This window comes from Physella acuta, unplaced genomic scaffold (genome assembly GCF_028476545.2).
Source record: "Physella acuta isolate Inbredline_101_S28 unplaced genomic scaffold, ASM2847654v3 ptg000328l, whole genome shotgun sequence".
Classification (NCBI taxonomy): Eukaryota; Metazoa; Mollusca; class Gastropoda; family Physidae; genus Physella; species Physella acuta.
In genome coordinates, this window is record NW_026731847.1 from 360,585 (window position 1) to 380,996 (window position 20,412).

The window sequence follows — 20,412 nt, forward strand, 5'->3', positions numbered from 1 at the left end:
ACCATATTAGCGTTCATTTTTCTCATAGAGATTACTACGTTATTCCATTTTAGCAACAATCATTCCAATAGAAACTACCACAGTCTACCATATTAGCGACCATTGTTCTCATAGAGATTACTACGTTATACCGTTTTAGCAACAATCATTCCAATAGAAACTACCACAGTCTACCATATTAGCGTTCATTGTTCTCACAGAGATTACTACGTTATACCATTTTAGCAACAATCATTCCAATAGAAACTACCACAGTCTACCATATTAGCGTCCATTGTTCTCATAGAGATTACTACGTTATTCCATTTTAGCATTTATCATTCTAATAGAAAGTACCACAGTTTATCATTTTAGCATCCATTGTTCTCAATTAACAATAGTATACCATTTTAGCATTTATCGTTCTAATAGAAATTACTACGTTATACCATTTTAGTATTTATCATTCTAATAGAAACTACCACAGTTTACCATTTTAGCATCCATTGTTCTCATAGAAATTAACAATAGTATACCATTTTAGCATCTATCGTTCTAATAGAACAGAGTGTTGACCTACCAGCTTATAACCGCCATTGTTATGTTATTCTTTCTACGATATTTTTGACAATAACATAGCATTCAAATTTATATAAACAAAGGAGTTTCCAAAGTGAGGTAACATCCGACAGTTTATCTAAAAAAACACAATGCAATTGTTATTTCTGAATTTTATTATTCTGACAGGCGCTTTGGGTAGAAAAAAGACAATGTCCTTCCTATTATACATGGTGTAAAAAAGTTTAACGTAAAAAGTTAATCTAACAAACACAATGCAAATGTTATTTCTGAATTTTATAATTCTGACAGCCATTGTGGTAAGAAGAAAAGAGTCCTACCTATTATAAATGTAAAAAAGTTTTCTAGAACTTTATTTTTTTTAAATTTTATTACTTAAAATAAATATGGGGTCACTTGGTCGAACCGTAGAGCATTTGGCTGCTGACTTAAATGTCTCGAGTTCGGATCTCGTTTCGGATTTGGAGCTGTAAGACGTCACTGAGTCAACCTAGCCTTGATGGGTACCCGACTTATGTTGTGGATAGTAAATACGGCTTTACCTAGTGCTGAACACACCAACCCTTCACATGCCGAGGTCAAGAAACACATGAACTCTACTTCATCCTCCAAATGGTTCTCTAGGTCTATAGATAAATCTCTACTTTTTTAAAAAAAGTCGTAAATTTCATATTTCAACAATTTTAAAATCTCATGACTAATATAAAAAAAAATAACCTTATAGATTTTGTAATAAGTATCATTTTTTAAAGTCAATATGTCCAGTTTCCCTACAAAATCACAATAAATATTTTTTTTTCCCGACGAAATTTTTTTTTTAAAACACCCCGCGTTGACACGACGTGGGTAAAAAATAACAAATGCCAAGTCCCACGCGCTAACGGTGCATACTAATTTTCCCATAAAACTCGGGTTACTTCCCCTGCTGTGCCCCTGCATGTTTCGACTCATCTAATCTTACCTCCCCTGCTAGAAGACAGCGCTAACCCAGCTGGACACGATTAGAGGAGGGCGGGGGTGTTGGGGGGGGGGGGGGGGGGTTGAGGGATTTGCGTACATGGTATGAAAGGGGTGTTGAGGGGTTAGTGTATATAGTATAAGTGGTGAGGTGGTGAGGTATTTGTGGGGATAGTATATAGGATGTATTCTCGGCAGAGATTCGATGTACACATTTATAAGTAGCTGTACACATTTTTTGGTTTATTGTACACCATACAGTCGTACACTGTCTGAGTAAAAAGTAAACAAACTTTCCTGAATTATCTTTATGTTCTTGTTTTTGTAAATATATATTTTTTTAATCCCATAAAGAATAATGACATACGTGACAGAATAACAAGATAAATTAAAAAAAAAAAAAGAAACGAATTGAAGTCACGTTTTTACATCTCCATGACAATGTTTTTTTTTTTACTTGGGGCATTGTATAAAAATTGAAATCTTTGTATACAGACATTTTTTTGGCCACAGCAACATTTTGGTTGCTGTTATTGTTGCTGTTGTTGCTATTGTTGTTGCTGTTGTTGCAGTTGTTGTATAAACAACATGCTTACTGCCTATACTATACGTTTCTTTTCTTGTCATAACTACAAAGTGGAGTTATGTTAATTATCTGATTAATTACAAATAGATAAAATCACACACACACGCTCACACTAGCATACCCAGCCACAGGCCCACACGTCCACACAGACCCACACTCGCAGAAACCCACCCATCCACTCACATAACTTCTCACAGAAACACCCTACACCACACATACACCAACCCACACACAGAGCTACCCACTCACCCACCTATCAACATCAGCTATAGACCCAGCCATATACCCAGCTATAAACCCAGCCATAGACCTAGCCATAGACCCAGCCATAGACCCAGCCATAGACCGAGCTATAGACCAAGCTATAGACCTAGCTATAGACACAACTATAGACCTAGCTGTTGACCCAGCCATAGATCCAGCCATAGACCCAGCAATAGACCCAGCCATAGACCCAGCTATAAACCCAGCCATAGAACTAGCCATAGACCCAGCCATAGACCCAGCCATAGACCCAGCTATAGACCAAGCTATAGACCTAGCTATAGACACAACTATAGACCTAGCTATACACCCAGCCATAGATCCAGCCATAGACCCAGCTATACATCCAGCTATAGACCCAGCTATAGACCCAGCTATACATCCCGCTATAGACCCAGCCATACACCCAGCTATAGGCCCAGCTATAGATCCACCCACCAATATACACCCTCATCCCCACCCCCCAGTACAAAGATCCCCCATCGACTATGCTACATAGACTTGCCTTCACGCCCTCCGTACCAGAACGTGTCTAAAAATTGAGTTGAAAAATAAAAAGCATCCACGCTTGAAATATAAACAAACAAATGCGATAGTGAGTAGAGCAAATACTGAGATATAAATCTAGCATAAAGAGGAGTCTAGGAGCATAAATAATTCTAACGCTAGACGGTAAGGGGGGGGGGGGGGGGGAGGGGGAGGGTTAAGTAGCAGACGACAAGTGAAGCAGAGAAGTGGACACAACTCTTATCGCTCCTGGCAGTGGGGATACTTACTCATCAGGCTTAGGTTGTCGAACCTTTGTGTTGTGAGTTGTCGCCCTTGATATGAGTTGTCGAACTTGGCTTTGTGCTGTTAGTTGTAGCCCTTGATATTTAAATTTATTCTTGACGTTGTCGAACCTAAACTAGGGCTGTAGGTTGCTTTCGATATTTTAGTTTTTCAGTTTTCGTAAACGAACCTTAATTTGATATATGAGTTGTCACCCTTTGTATTTTGATATAGGCCTCCTGATATCATGACATAACTGTAAGTATGCAATCGAGCGAAATGCTAAGTTATTCGTATTGTGGGACATATATCGCAAAATATCAAACTTATTTAATGAAATAGCATTTAGCACTTAGGAGTTTTCTGAAGTACTTCTCGGAAAAAGCAAGTTATATATATATATATATATATATATATATATATATATATATATATATATATATATATATATATATATATATATATATAAAAATTACTTTATTTTATTTTTAGAAACTCTTATATTACTAAAGGATCATATCTCCTTTAAGTTTGTACGTTTAGTTTATTATATCTATCAACATCTCTTTGTGATGGTTAACTCGCAATACTCACCATAACATAATCACACTGCCATACAAATACTACCCTCTTTCCTAAATGCTTACAGGACGATATCTAAAACATATTCGAAAGGAACCACAACTGTACGCAAGAACCCCCAAACCCCACCCGCTTCCACCCGTTACAATCAACGTAAAGTTACGGGAAATAACTCACCCCCAGTTTAAAAAACAAAACAACAAAACCCGATGCAAGAGTTACGTTTCCTTACTTCCGCATCCTAGACCCGGAGCTTCTTCCCTTCAAACCTTCTCCCCGTAGGTTCGCCTAAACTCCTGAGTTAATCTCTCAGTTACTGGAGGGTCTTCCAGGGCGATTCCACCTTTCATGTCTGCTGCCCACCCACCCATCCCCCAACCCTCTAAACAAACCAAGGATGCTCATTCCCTACGGACGGAAATAGCCCCCCCCCCACGCCCCACCTCTCCCGTTTTGCAATCTGTAGTAGGTATCTTGTCATGGCAGGCTTTATGTAAACTTTCATTTCTTCAACTCTGTACCTCGTCATTGGCTGACACTATCTCCCTGACAACTTCATCACTACACGGACACTACATAACTACATCACTACACGGACACTACATAACTAGTAAACTACATCACTACATCACTACCCCGCAGCCACATAACTACATCACTACCAAGAAACTATATCACTATATCACTATATCACTACTTCAATACCAAGACACTATGTCACTATATCACTATATAACTACATCACTACCAAGACACTATATCACTATATCACTACATAACTACATCACTACCAAGACACTATATCACTATATCACTACATAACTACATCACTACCAAGACACTATATCACTACATAACTACAGCACTACCCCGTCACTACATAACTACATCACTACCAATACACTATATCACTACCCCGTCACTACATAACTACATCACTACCAAGACACTATATCACTACCCCTGTCACTACATCACTACCAAGACACTACACTACTACCCCGACTATTACTCCGACAAACAGGGTTTGCACCTAAGTAAATAATGAGCACAGACCCCAGAACAAGCATACACATACCCGAACAATCACATAACAAAAACACAAAAAATATACAAAAAACACATAACACAAACACATAGGCCTATACCAGAAAGATATGTGATTTACTCTGTAAGCAACAACTGTATGATTACATATTACGTAACAACTCTGTTGTATCAAAATAAATATTCACATGATAGTTACAGAATATCAACCCAATAGTCTAACCATAGTCGAATGCCAATGCCAAAAAAGTAACCATAGAAATCAACCACATATAACAAGCACGCAAGTTAACCGTATAATAACAACACAATATCCAAATAACACAGCCACAATTAACCACACAATAACCACACAATAACCACACAATAGCCACACAATAACCGCACAATAACCACACAATATCCACTCAGCTAACCAATAACCACATAAAATAACCATACCCCAAAAACCACGTCAAATAACCAATCCACATACCCCATATTGCATGAGAATTAAGCCCAATAAAACGCCACCACTCACCTCAGATAGGCGGCGATCTACACCAGATATCCGGCGATCTAGGCCAGATACGACCAGATAACTACCTCACCCCCGACGATTAGATCTATTTTTTTTTCTCCATTCGGCGGAGTCTTAATGGCGAATTTAGCAGGATGCCAGTCTCTGATTTAATGGCACCACGTGGTAGCTGGCGGAGGAACACAACTGGTCTCTGGGCACCCGTGTTTAATGGCAGCGACTGTCTGGGTATCTCGTAGCATCCGAGGGTCAGCCCCCCCCCCCTCCCCCCCCCCCCCCCCGGTGGCCAGTCTGTCTGATCCGTTCGTCCGCTGGTCAGTCTGGTCTATTTCCTACGTTATTTATTTATTTATTTTTTTTTTGTTGAATTGAAATAAATGATGTTTGTCTCATCTTGTTAAGATTGATTTGGCCAGAGTGAAACCAAACCGAAGAAATGGCGTGGAATCGGTGACATTTATCTGGCCATTAAATGGTTTACCGTGATTAAATTAAGGGATATCTACGGATACTTGTATTTCTTCTTTTTCCTTTTTTTTTCTTTCCTGGAAGGGATTTCCTTTAACACATTTGGGTACTACTTTACAAATTGTTATGGCCCCATATAGGCTGTTGACTATAATTTCAGCCTGCTTTTCTTTCTATATATGTTTATGTTTGTGTGTACCCTTTGAAATCAAGCCCCAGCATCGAAATAATTCCCCCCCCCCTCCACATTGCAGGACTAGATAACCCCGACAGGGGAGGCGACGTACTGGAGCGTGACGGCTACCCCCACCAGACGCCCAGACAGAAGAGGGTTCGAACCTCCTTCAAGCACCACCAGCTGCGAACCATGAAGTCTTACTTCGCCCTCAACCACAACCCGGATGCGAAGGACTTGAAGCAGCTCGCCCAGAAAACTGGCTTGTCTAAGCGTGTACTCCAGGTAAGGTCGCTCAGTTTACACACCACTACACACACACATGCTCACACACCACTACACACATACTCACACACTCACTCACACACCACTACACACATACTCACACACTACTCCCCCTACACACGAATACTCACACACTAACATGCTACACACATATAACCAAACACTCACTCACACACCACTACGCACAAATACTCACATACTCACACCCGTACACACAAGTACTCACACACTCACACCCGTACACACAAGTACTCACACACTCACACCCGTACAAACAAGTACTCACACACTCACACCCGTACACACAAATACTCACACACTCACACACACTCACACCCTTACACACAAATACTCACACACTCACACACACTCACACCCCTACACACAAATAATCACACATTCACATTCTTACACACACACTCACCATTGCCATACACAAAAATGCTCATATACTTACCCCTACACACATGCTCACACACACCCACAAATGCCCATACACATACTCACACATTCACCCCCAACACACAAACTCACCACATACATCCACACCCACCCACACACATACTCACACATTCACCCCCAACACACAAACTCACCACACACACACTCACCACCGCCACACCTATCAAGGTGAGTAAAACCAACTCACCGCACGTGCGCGAACAGCTAGTTTGTCGTGAGTAGAGATTAGATACCCCGTCCTAGCCGAGCTCGCGTGGACGTGTCCCCCCACAGGGGAATTTGTTTTGTTCAGATTGAGCTTGGGTAGGATTTTTTTTCTAACGGAGAGATTTATCCCAGTGTTTCACTGATTTATCTCTCGGGGCTGTTTCACAGGGCTGTCCCATAGGACTATCCTACTGTGCTATCCAAGAGAACTATTCTACAATGCTATCCCATAGGACTATCGTACAGGGCTATCCCATAGGGCTTTCCAAAAGTGCTATCCCACAGTTATCCCGTCAAGTTGTGCGCACATTATTTTAATACACCAATTAATTCATGTGGAAAACGTTTTCATAGTAAATTATAAGATTTTAGAGGATTAACTCTAATCATTAATTGAACGGGCAAAAGGCATATCTCCTCTACATATTTCGCAACTTTTCGCCATGACGTCAACCCCCTAAAAGGTGTCACCCGGTGCGGTCCCAACCCCCCGCCGCGCCACGCCTCTGGTGTGGGGTTATATTGAGGATTGTGATGGGTCGATAAAGGAAAGGACTATGTTGGCAATGTGTGAACAACAGTAAGAGTTACGTAGTTGTTTATGGGGAAGAAACAATGAAAAAGTATTGAACGTCTAAAGATTTAAAGACCACCTAAGATCATCTGACCGCTGCCAATTAGTTCCGTAAATTTGTATTCACGCTTCCAGTTTCCGGTTGATTCACTGTCAAACTCTCGCCGGTTAACCACGGGGGTTAATCCCGGCTTAATGGAAACTTGGTTAATCCGGGTAAATCTCAGCCACCCGACCGGGATAACGGACAAACCCTTCTTCAGCGACCAACACGGGTGCCCATGGGTGGCCCAACCCTAGCAGTGACGTAACACCCCGTTGTCTAAACCACGTTCGCCGATACTGTTTGTAGTGTAAAGGCGTAAGAAACCGGCGTCAAAGTGCGAAACCAACACCCCATGAGTCTCCCCCCCCCCCCGGGCTCGTAAAGGCTGTCAAGAGGTAATGGAGCCCACGGTGTTATAAAAAGGGGCGGGGTAAGCAAACAGAAGCGTCGTCTGCGAGCAAAAACATCATCGGGCCCGGGTTTGAATCGAGAGGGGAGGGGTGTCCCAGGTACACACAGAAATCATATCCTACCCCCCCACCCCCATCACCCCACAAACTCAAGTTGTTGGCCGAAAGGGAAAAAAAAGTGACAGAGGTAAAGAAGAAGAAAAAAAATAGAAACTGCTTGTGTTCGGTGAAGTCGATCAATGTCAATATACCGGGGATTTGACAAAGTGGAAAAGTGAGTTGGTGTGTGCATGTGTGTGTGTGTGTGTGTGTGTGTGTGATTCTGCGTGTGTGTGTTTGTGTAAGTGGGGCGGGTGGGTAAATATATTTTGATATAGAAAAGTTTAAGAAGTAACTGTAGGAATATCATATATATATATATATATATATATATATATATATATATATATATATATATATATATATATATTTATATTTTTTTATTTATAGATATATGTTTATAGATATATGTTATAGATATATGTGTGTATATATGTATGTATGTAGGTATGAATGTATGTTTGTATTCTTTTTTATGTCATTACTTTAAAGTACTGTTTCCGTTAATTTGTGATTAATTTGGCATTATTTCAGATCAGTTTGTTAGGGGACCTCTAAATTGTAATTATAATTACAAGTGAGCGCTAATTAACGTGTACAAAAATCAAAGTTTGTACAGCTGATTACGAACTTTGAACTCGTCCCCTTGAAACGTCTCTATTAAGCAAACATATAAGCTGGCATGCGCGTGGCTGATATTGACCAATCAAATCACTTCACGCAGATCCACAGCGAGTGACATCACGTGATATTTTAGTCACGTCATCCAGAGGCCAATTGTGTCACGTGACCGTCGTCGGCTGACAGCGGAGCACAATGGGCGGGGTGTGCGGGCTTGCCATCCACCCTGGGCTTTCAACAAACACCACGATTTTTAACTCAGGTGTTGCGAGGTCATGCGGTAGAGCGCATGGGCCATCACAAAATTCAAACACACGGCGCTAAAACACTCGACAAAACGCCACATTTGAACTCACGTGCGGTAGAACGCACGGGCCATCATACAGGAGTTCCAAATTCAAACACACGGCGTTAAAACAGTCGACAAATGCCACATTTTTAACTCACGTCGAGGTCGTGTGGTCGCTGGTACAGCGCATGGTCCCCCACACTAGAGTCCCCAGTTCAAACACTCGCCGCATCACCTCTAACTACTGTTTACACCAAAACCCCCATTACAAAATGAAAAGGCGAAACCGTTTGACTAGTCATTGGTCCCGTACGACTAAATCATCTGAATAAAGCGACACAACTCCACTAAATCGACGCGGGTCTTTACTTCCGATTTCACGCATGCGTAGATCAAGCCCATCGCCCTAACTATCTGAACCCACCTAGCCATGATGTGTTGGACCCTAGAAACAAGTGAACTCTACAGAAGTATCCGTACCCCGTCTGATAATAATACCCAAGTTCAAATACCAGTGTAGTTCATCACAAAAAAAACCGGGGTAACACTCATATTCAACGCTAACGCGCCGTCACTCGACCATGAAATTCCCACTGGACATCAAAGGGGGAACCGCCCCTCCTCCCACGTCCGTATCCCCCACACCCCCCTGTCGTGCTTGCTGGGGTCTAATCCGATAAATAGTAGTACATGGATGAAACACGAATATCTTTTGGAGGGGTTTTGTTGTTTTCATGGACGTCCGCGCATCCACTGCAGGTGGCCATTCAAGGGCGAAGGTCACTTGGTTGATACCCCCTCCCCCCCTCAGGCCAATCAGTTGACCAGGGGCTTTTGTTAGCGTGACGTGGACTTAGAAATGGGCGGGACCTATACACAGGACAACAATTCAAAGAGATAAAAAAAAATTCTAAAAGAAAAAAAAGACGATGAGTAAAAAGGTGGGAGGGGTCTGTTGAGCGAGATGAATAGATAATAAGGATAGACAGATGAACTCGGGGTGGACAGATGATACCGACAGACAGACAGACAGATCAACAATAAAAATGTATCATTCTTCTAATCGTATTTTTAAGGATGTTTTTCTCTTTTATAAAGTGAACAAAAATGTCTTTTAAACTTCAGTTCTCGCCGCTGGATATAAATAAACACTTTGGAAATATCCAGAAAACTATTATTAACGTTTGCTTATTGCCTCGGGTGGAGGCTGGCTACGTAGGACTGAAAGCTGTATTTAAATAGACACCCCTTGATAATTCCTACTTTCGATTTTAGTGAGTTTTTATAATCTAGCTAAATGTATGGTGAGGTTGTGTATATTGATGTAAAGGTGGTTTGTTGTATTATGGTGTAATTTGTTTTTATATGTTGTGTTGTTCTATTCATTTGTATTGTGTTTGCTTTGTAGAGTCGTATATTACGTCGCAATCTAGTCTTTGCCATGTGGTATAAACTATAAACTATCAACTGCGAAACTGTTACGTAATTGGGAAAAACAGTTATTTATAGCTTGAATGATGCTAATTACATTTTGAATAATGGAGCGATTATATAGCCCAGCTCTACTGCTATTGGATTTAGGAAAGCTTAGAGGGTGTAGGTGAGTAGTGAGAATTTGTAGGGTAGGGGGGGGGGGAGTCTACCCCTTATCCCAGAACAAAATACTTGGATTGAAACTTAAAACTTCCTCGCTATATATATATATATATATATATATATATATATATATATATATATATATATATATATATATATATATATATATATATATATATATATATATATATATATATATATATATATGGATGTAAAGTTGACCTTCCGACCTCCCCCCCACCCTCACCGCCTCCCCACCCCCACCCCAAGCCATGTCAAATACACGGGTACTTGAAATGTGACCCTACTCATGCTTTTCCATCTCGGTGACCCCTTTCGCCCCCCCCCCCCCCACCCTTCACTACAAGATTAGGACAATGCTATCATTCGTTTCAAATCCCGATGCTCATTCAGGGGCGTAAACCTGTAATCCAGTGGGCGGCAGTGGCTAATCGCATCAGGGGCGTAGACCCCTAATCCTATGGGCGGCTGTGGATAATCGCATCAGCATCACAAAATGGAAGATTGTCCAGTGTCCGAGTTAATCGCCTCCGTGGTCAGACAGATAACGATCAGCTAGGAAATCACCCATGACAAAATAGGCCAACAGAGCCCTGCGGATTATCTCCCATTTACAAGGGTTGTCCCGCCTGCTACAAAATGTGGATCTGTGAACAATCGGAATAAAAGTGAAACAAAATAACAAAGATGGATGATGGTTGAAATCGTCGACATTTTTCTTGGTATGCTCATCATTTTTGTCAAGTGCTATAAAAAATAATTGTGCACTTGATTAATGGAGGCAAACACAAGGACTAAGTGACCCGAAAAATACCAGATGAAAAATGGTTCATTTTGTCAGCATTGTTTAATCTCAGCTAAAGTTCATAGCAAATGTTCAGGTACAGCAAAATTTCCTAGCAAATGTTCAAATACAAATAAAGTTCACCACAAAATCAACAAAATTCAAAGCGAAACCAATGTTTAATGCTACAAATATTTAAACGCAAATGTTTTATCATAACAAAATAAATATTAGAAAGATTAAGCGTTAAATAAAATGTCCTGAATTTTTTTGATAAGTATGATTAAAAATAAAAGTTTAGTTTTACAAAAAAAAATTATAATGTTCACCACGCTCTTGTTATAAAACAATGAATAATGACGTCACATCTCCAAGAGTTAACGTCCATTAACTAGTAATTACCGCCCTTGACCATCACGTCACATCATCGTTATCTCCCTTTTAACTCAATAAAACTGTAATTTGGTTGACCCATGATGGTCCACTGCGGTACCACAACAACAAAGCACTACCACACTTCACAAATTGCCCTTAGCGTAGAGTTGCCTAACTTTATACCCGCGTCATCCCAACTATATCATTAAATGACCCCCCTTTTACAACCCATTTTAAATGACCCCCCTGTCTTTACAAACTCATCACTAGAATCCATCTCTTAACTATTCGATGACCCCTACTTTTTTTACAGCATATCATCAGCCGACCCCTTTCATTACTAACACGTTCTAACTTGACCCCCCCCCCCCTTTTCCTTTACTAGTAAACAATTAGTTGACCTGTCATGTAACGAGCTTGGCCGCTAGCAAACAAACCCAGAATGACAATAACCCCCCCCCCCACACACACACACACAACCCCCTAAAACCGGGATCTGATTGCCCCGGACTGTGGTTAACCTTAAAACACGGCACGGTGCCGTATTCACCCCCCCCCCCAGTCCCATTAACCCACGCGCCAGACAATCACCATGCCCGGGGGGGGGGGGGGGCCGGGCACATACTCGAGGCGAGTGACGACACACATTGTTACACAACCGCGCGTGAGCGAGATAGTCAACCACGTCCATCCTGATACTCACCCCACGTGATCTGCCCCATCTGTCATGAACTTCACGCGCAGAGATTTGTTTTTTTCCCACTTTTTTTCCGGTTCTATAACACCCATTGCTTTAAAAATAATCTTGTATATAAATAAACATACCCCCAACCCCCGTACACAATCCTGATTACAATATATTTTGTTTAACAGATTTGTCTAAAGTTTATTTCATCACATAGAAGAAAAGACGAAACTTGATTAATTTTAGCTGTATTTTAAGTTATGCTAATTATTTATTTTTCATATACTTTCTTGCATATACTTGATAATCAAACGTACCGTTGATTAATTAATTAGTAATTAAGTATTTTTAAAAGTCTATAGTCATATTGATAATAAAACGATCCTCGGTTTACAAGCAATTACGAGTTTCTGAGCCACTCAGCTCTTCTGGATACCTGACATTTTAATAAAAGCAGTGGACGCTGACCATTGCACTGGCCACAAATGTCTCTTGTCATGTCACAAAAGTAGATGAACTCTACTACATCTACATTCTTGAATCTCACGTCCCAAACATTACCTCACTTCAATTCCCCAATTTTTAATTACTTTTTATTTTTTCTTCTTCATTTTCGTTCTCAATTCAATTGTTGGAAGAGATTTCCTCCAACACAATTAAGTATTGCGTGTCAACTTGTTATGCGCTATACAACCCATTGACTCCGATTTCAGCCTGCTTTTCTTTGTAGATTTGCTTCCATAGCCTTTGTCCAACCCAGAACAAACTGCAAGGCAGCAGTTGTTTGATTTTGGAGTTGTCTGCCCGGGCTTCGAACTCGAGACTTTTTGGTTCTGCAACCATGAGCTTCACCCCAGAGATTCCGTTCACGGTGACGCTTCACTAAAATTCCCATAACTATAAATGTGAAAGATATAAAGTTTATTAATGATTTGTTTTCCTCCTCCCCAGGTGTGGTTCCAGAACGCACGCGCCAAATACAGGAGGAACCTCCTAAAGCAGCAGGACTCCGAGGGTGGCACCAAGGCCGGTCAGGGTCAGGTGCCAGAGTCCCCGGACGGGCGGGACAAGGAGATGAAGGACTCCAACTCCATCACCGACATGAACGCCGGCTCCCCCGCCCTCTCCGACATCAGCTCCACCCCCTCGCTCAGCGACATCCAGTCCTCGACCATCGAGACTGACCACAACAGCAGCAGCAACACCAGCATCTCGGACCTCTTCTCCAGCACCATCGCTACCATCAACTAACGACAGCAGCCGATTACCAGCACCATCGCTAACATCAACTAACGACAACAACCGATTCTCCACACCATCGCTAACATCAACTAACGACAACAGCCGATTCTCCACACCAGCGCTAACATCAACCAACGAGAACAGCCGATTACCAGCACCATCGCTATTATAATTTAACGACAACTACCAGTTCTCCACACCATCTCTACCATCAGCTAACGACAATAACCAATTCTCCACACCATCGCTACCATCCACCACCAACAACAGCCAATGACCACCACAACTGCTCTCAACAACTTCCGGCGCCAACCAAATCCACACAAAAATCGGACGGGAAAAACTCTCCAACCTCCAGTGTCCCATAATTCCCATGCAGCCAGCGAACTTCCGTGAACCACTGCGTCCTCGATGTAGCGATACCCTTCCACAGCAAGCGTCTGCTCAGCTGTTGTTGGAGCCTTGTAATCTATCTGCTGGCTCAACACTGGCAGGTCTTTCTGTAGGCTAAACTTGTAGTGACTCTACTCGTCTCAGATGCAATCTTAATATTCTGCATGAAGGGCCTAATAAAGGACCTAATCAACACATAATAAAAGACAAAATGAAGAACCTACTAAAGAACCTAATACATGACCTACTGAAGAACCTAAAAAGGACCTAATACAGGACATGATAAAGAAAATAATGAAGGGCCGAATAAATTAATTATTCATTGACCTTTTCGACATACAGTGGGACCTCAGGATATGCCTGGGAATAGACCTTCAAGAATATCCTAATAATGAAACAACCGATGGTACCTCAAAGAAATTAAAATCGACTTTACAAGGGACCTCGGATGAAATTTAACACATAAATATTTGTGAATTTTCTCAAAGACCTTTCGAACTTTAAATGTGTTTCTTAATGAACTTATGAACAACCTATTTAAGGTCCCAGAAAACCTATACATTGATCTACTGAGAGACCTATTTAAGGAAAGACCATTTCACGGACTTTTTGTCGGAAAAATCGATTCATCTAAATACCAGCGGTGAGAACATGATTGTCAAAGAACGGACCTACACGCCAATGATGCGACTAATTAGCGCTAATGAGACTGTCAATCACGTTTATGTTAACGATTCACCTCGATTGTCATGGATGGCCCAGACAAACATATAACTGACAGCTCCAATTGTCGTCTGCGGGTTTAACTGACATCGGGGGTCCTATTTGTCGTATGCCAGCTTGTTCAACGTATAAGAAAAAAACGATACCGCCTTCATTTTGCTAAAGAAGAATTTGTGTGTTCAAATTTAAGCTTCACGCAGTACGATGCTGTTTGTCAATAATCTTTATTCAAATTTTCAATGGAACAGTACTCACATCTGTGTGTTTATCCATAGCATAGCCACGCCCAAACAATCGCCACCCACCAACGGCACCCCCACCCCCACCCCCAACCCCACAAGCTGGTCAAAATCGAGTGATTTAAAAAAAAGACTATTTTGTAAACAAAACAAACCGGAGACTATTTTCATAACAGTCCTTGACAAAGGCTATCAAGGTGGATTATTGGCATTATCTGTGTGTTAACTAATTGATTAATTAATTAATGTGTGAATAAGATGACGTCATTTACAAATTGATTCTCTTTGCATTTAAACATGACGTAAGGTCTAATAACATGCTCATTTTCGATTGGTTGATCTTGTCATGTGACTTGTTATATGTAAATGAGTTCTGTTTTCTTACAGGTAAAATAGCCGTGTGATGCTGTGAAATCTTAACTTGTGTCTGAAAACGTATTTTGTATGTATTCTTATGTGTGTTTTTGGTATATTTTTAAAAAATATACGAGCGATCTCTGTGAATTAAGATTGTGTGTGCATTGTATGGAAGCGCAAATACTGGTTTTGATAATCTCCACGAAAGATTATATTCGATTTGTTTCATTTATCATCTTCATGTAATAGATGTTGTAAATATGCTACTAAAAACCTTTCTGTCTCATGGATTTGAAAAGTGCTTACATGTGCCAGTATGGCGCTTCATATGGGACATATGTATAGCTTCACATATGTATAGCTTCACATATGTATAGCTTCACATATGTATAGCTTCATATTGGGGCACATACGAGCAGTATGAGCAGAAAAAACTCGATTGTTTATTTATTGCTGTCTGTGTTTTCATCGTTGCTGATTGTAAATTTGTAAATAGGTCGTGAGCATACAGGTGTGTATGACAGGTGTGTATGACAGGTGTGTATGACAGGTGTTATGTCAGGTGTGTATGACAGGTGGATATGACAGGTGTGTATGACAGGTGGGTATGAAAGATGTGTATAACAGGTGTTATGACAGGTGTTATGACAGGTGGATATGACATTTGTGTTGACATTATTACACATAACAAAATGATTTTTTTAGAATAAAATAAAAAAGAATTGAACTTCTCTTTTGAAATTAAACCTAATATTGAACAAGGGAAAGTTATTAATAGAACCATAACCTCGAGCCTTTCGTAAAGTGTACATTGAACTGATGTATGTACCATACATATTCAGCTACAAAACAACAGTTTATATGTTTATAAATAAATCATACGGTATGTTCTGTGTATATGTTGCTTGGATCCCTACGAGCGTATTTGCTATGTACATTTTAAAGTATGTGTATAATGAAACTTGCTAATGTATTTCACATTATGTTTGTGTTTTATTATTGTTTTGCGAGTGGGTTTAAAAATAGAAAAATGTTGAAGCTCCAATTTTCTTTTTTTTTTGTATTCTAAACATATTTTTTTTCTAATTTTCAAATCCAGATTTGACACAAGTAAAGAAATGTAAACACGTTTTAATGTATTTATTGATTTGTGGCTTTTTGACATGAATTCATATTTTAAAATTGTACAACATTAGTCCGTAAGCGGACACTGGTATAAGTATATACTTTCTGTATAAATTCCATTTCGCTCTGGGGGGGGGGGGAGTGGTAGACTTTCTTTGGAGGGGGGGGGGGGGAGGTAGGACAGCTTTAACCACACATTTTGGCTGTACAATAATAATCTATCTCCGGTGTCAAAGATTATAAAATAAATACAAACAAAATCATAGTTAACATGAGTACATTTTTTTTTATTTACAGCGGAACATTCTCAATCTTAAAAGTCAACTTTGTAATGTAGCGAGATATTTTTATGTTCGACCTACCTAAACCGTATTTTATTTTTAAACGTTATGATATTGTAGCATTGTCAAAATGTCCTGTTTTGGTTTCCATTCGAGTCTAAATGAATTTAGTGGAAGTAACAACATGGACAATGTCAATATAGCCTGATTCATCTGAACTTTAAAGACTAACTCCCTTATATTATTGAGGATAACTCTAATCTGGAGACTAGCTTACCTAAATTATTGAGGATAACTCTCTCAAATCTAGAATTTTGAGGTTAACTTTCCTAAAACCTAGAGACTAACTTACTTCGAATTTTAACGCTATTTCACCTAAAATCTTTGTTTCTGTGTGCGTCTTTCATACTCTCTGAATCATTCTAATGGCGTTTCACCATCCCCGTCCCCTCCTTATATTTATAACACACATTTAGATCTCAAATAACTATATTAAGCTCTCGTTTATACATCATCTAAAATAAGGCAATCAATTTCCCCAAGCAAACGACACACACTTCTGTTGTTTTTTTTTTGTGTGTGAAAATTATGAACGGAATATAAATCTTACTTCCAATGTTTCATCAAGGAGTTGAGTATATGTTATTACAGATATAAAAACTTTACTGACACTGTATGCTGTGGTCATTTAAAACTACACAACATATTCCTACATGGGACTTGTGCTTTTTTGTTCTACCAAAGAGTTAGGATAAGATCCTTATCCTAATTCTATGCCTGTAACTTAACATCAATACTGGGTGTTTAAAACTATACAATGGCTTTCACCATAAAATGGAAAAGTAACCATTTTCATCTCATCTTATGTTATTTTTATTAAGTTATTTAAAAAAATTCATTTTATGTAATTAATTACCATGATTTGCAGTTTGAGAAATTTAATATAATTTATTGGCATTATTTTCAAAACTGGAAAACATATTTTAGTTTGTCATTAATGGAATTATGTCGATGAAATAAATGTGTAAAGATGTAGTTCTTGTGTTGTGTGCTTTCTCTGGCTCGTTGTTGTACAGAAGACCCTAAAGGGAATAGTGGAATTCTGGGTAGAGAGTGTTTATGTAATTCTGGGAAGAAAATTACGCTGCATCCTGGGTAAAGAATTACTTGGAGTTTTGGCTAAAGAACTACCTGGAATTCTGAGAAGAAAATTACCCTTGCATTCTGGAGAAAGAATCACATGAAAGTCTTTTTATTACATGGTACATGCAAATCTGTGTATAGATTTACATTGAATTATGATTATAGAATTACATAGAATTCTGGTTATAGAATTACAAGGAATTCTGGGTATAGAATTACATGGTATTCTGGGTATATAATTACCATGAATTCTGGGTATAGAATTACATTGAATTATGGGTTCAGAATTACATTGAATTCTGGGTATAGAATTATATTGAATTCTGGGTATAGAATTACATTGAATTCTAGGTATAGAATTACATTGAATTATGGGTATAGAATTACATTGAATTCTGGGTATAGAATTACATTGAATTCTAGGTATAGAATTACATTGAATTCTGGGTATAGAATTACATTGAATTCTGGGTATATAATTACATTGAATTCTGGGTATAGAATTACATTGAATTCTGGGTACATAATTACATTGAATTCTGCGTACATAATTACATTGAATTCTGAAAATAGAATTACATTGAATTCTGGGTATAGAATTAAATTGAATTCTGGGTAGATTATTAAGTTGCATTCTGGGGAAGAAAACAAAAGGAATTCTGTGTAGAAAATTATGTTGCATGTAGGGTAAAGAATCACAGGAAATTCAGGATAGCGAAGCAGCGATTATACATGGAATTTTAGTTAGACAATTATAAGGAATTCAAGGAAAGTACATTACATGGAATTCTGGAAAGAAAATTTCTTTGTATTCTGCTGAAAGAATCACAGGGAATTTTGAGTAGCGAGTACATATGGAATTTTAGTTAGATAATTACAAGGAATTCTGAGTATAGAATTACAAGGAATTTTGGGTATAGAATTACGTGGAATTCTGGGTAGATGATTACGTTGCATTCTGGGGAAAGAATCACAGGGAATTCTGGGCAAGGATTGTGCTATGAACTCTAGATCTGGTTAGCAAGATGACCCTTGGACAAGACTAGTCTAGCGCCCAGCCGCCTACATATGAGCAGACAGACAATGGGGGGGGGGGGGGAACTACGCCGCGCCTATTTAGTTTTGAGCGAAAACAGAGATGTTTTGACAAATTAAGAGGAGGGGTGGGGTGGGGGGGGGGGGGGCTGGAAGGCTGGACATGGTTGGAGCAGGTGGGTATGGTTGGAGTGGATGAGTCAACTCGAGTACGTCAAAGTTTTAAAACTGTTGACATCAAGGTGGCAACGTGTAACCAGTAGATAGATCAAATGCTCAAGGAAACCTGTGAACAAAGACGATAAAATCACTTTGGCCAATTATACTCAGGTGAAATTTTTTTTTCATATTCCTAGTTCAAAGTCTCAGCTCTACTTCATCTGCCGTGAAAACCACCTGATTTAGAAATTATATTTTATTATTTAATTTTAATTTTGCAATATATTTTTTTTTTTACTTTAGTCATCGTTATTTTATTTTACCGATTTCTTAAAGCATCAGCATCTTTTCCCGAGAAACATGGGGCAGATGAAGTAGAGCTAGTCTGTTTCATAGACCTAGGCTTATGAAGGGATCGTAGGGTCAGCACTATGGTCAGCCTAACATGAGTCAGGTACCCATCAGAGCTGGATGTACTCAGAGCGTCCTGCAGAGTCTAACACGGGATCCGAACTCGAGATTTGTGGGTTAGCAGTCGTACGCTCTACGTTCCGTCCCACAAGGATAACTGTATTGTACAGTGTTGTTATTGTAAAGCCAGATTTTGATGCCTAATTTACTCTTAACTTTTGATTGTCTAGTAGATTTTGATGCCTTATTTACTCTTAACTTTTGGTGATCTAGTCTATTTTGATGCCTTATTTACTCTTAACTTTTGGTTGTCTAGTCTATTTTGATGCCTTATTAACTCTTAACTTGTGGTTGTCTAGTACATTTTGATGCCTTATTTCCACAAAAAACTTTGGACTGGCTTATAGATTTTGATGCCTTATTTCCACAAAAACTTTGGACTGGCTAATAGATTTTGATGCCTTATTTACATAAAAATTTGGACTGGCTAATATATTTTGATGCCTAATTTACACAAAAATTTTGATTGGCTAATCTCCCGCCACCCACCAGGAGCCCGGATTCACGTCTGCAAAATCAAAGCGAAATCCTCTAGAAAACACACCTCTAACTTCTCTAAATCTTCAATGAATTATGTTATACATTTTAATTAGGGCTTGGGTTTTCTTCAAGAACCAAGGCATTAAAAACATATAAATTCACAACGTAATTAAAAGGTAAAAAAAAAGAAGAAATCTTACTCAAGCATTAGAATACATCGATGTATATAAAAATTGTTTGTAAATTCGTTTTCTCTCTAAGGTATAAGGAGCTGTGTACATGTTTAAATTTTCTGATTCTAGAGTTACGGGCCGTGAGTGTGGGGGCTTTCATCTGGTGTAGTTTGGTCTCTGATTACACATGTGGATTAGCGTGAGGCAGT

General features: G+C 39.4%; 1 protein-coding gene across 1 annotated transcript in view; it reads left to right on the forward strand.

Annotated features, from left to right (window-relative positions):
- Positions 1–13,633, forward strand: part of LOC131940732 (LIM/homeobox protein Lhx9) — a 78,237-nt gene extending 64,604 nt beyond the window's left edge. Inside the window, exons 4-5 of the mRNA XM_059299501.1 lie at positions 5,967–6,213; positions 13,334–13,633. Coding sequence (XP_059155484.1) covers positions 5,967–6,213; positions 13,334–13,633 — 547 coding nt within the window. The remainder of the gene's footprint in view (positions 1–5,966; positions 6,214–13,333) is intronic.
- Positions 13,634–20,412: the final 6,779 nt, after the last annotated feature.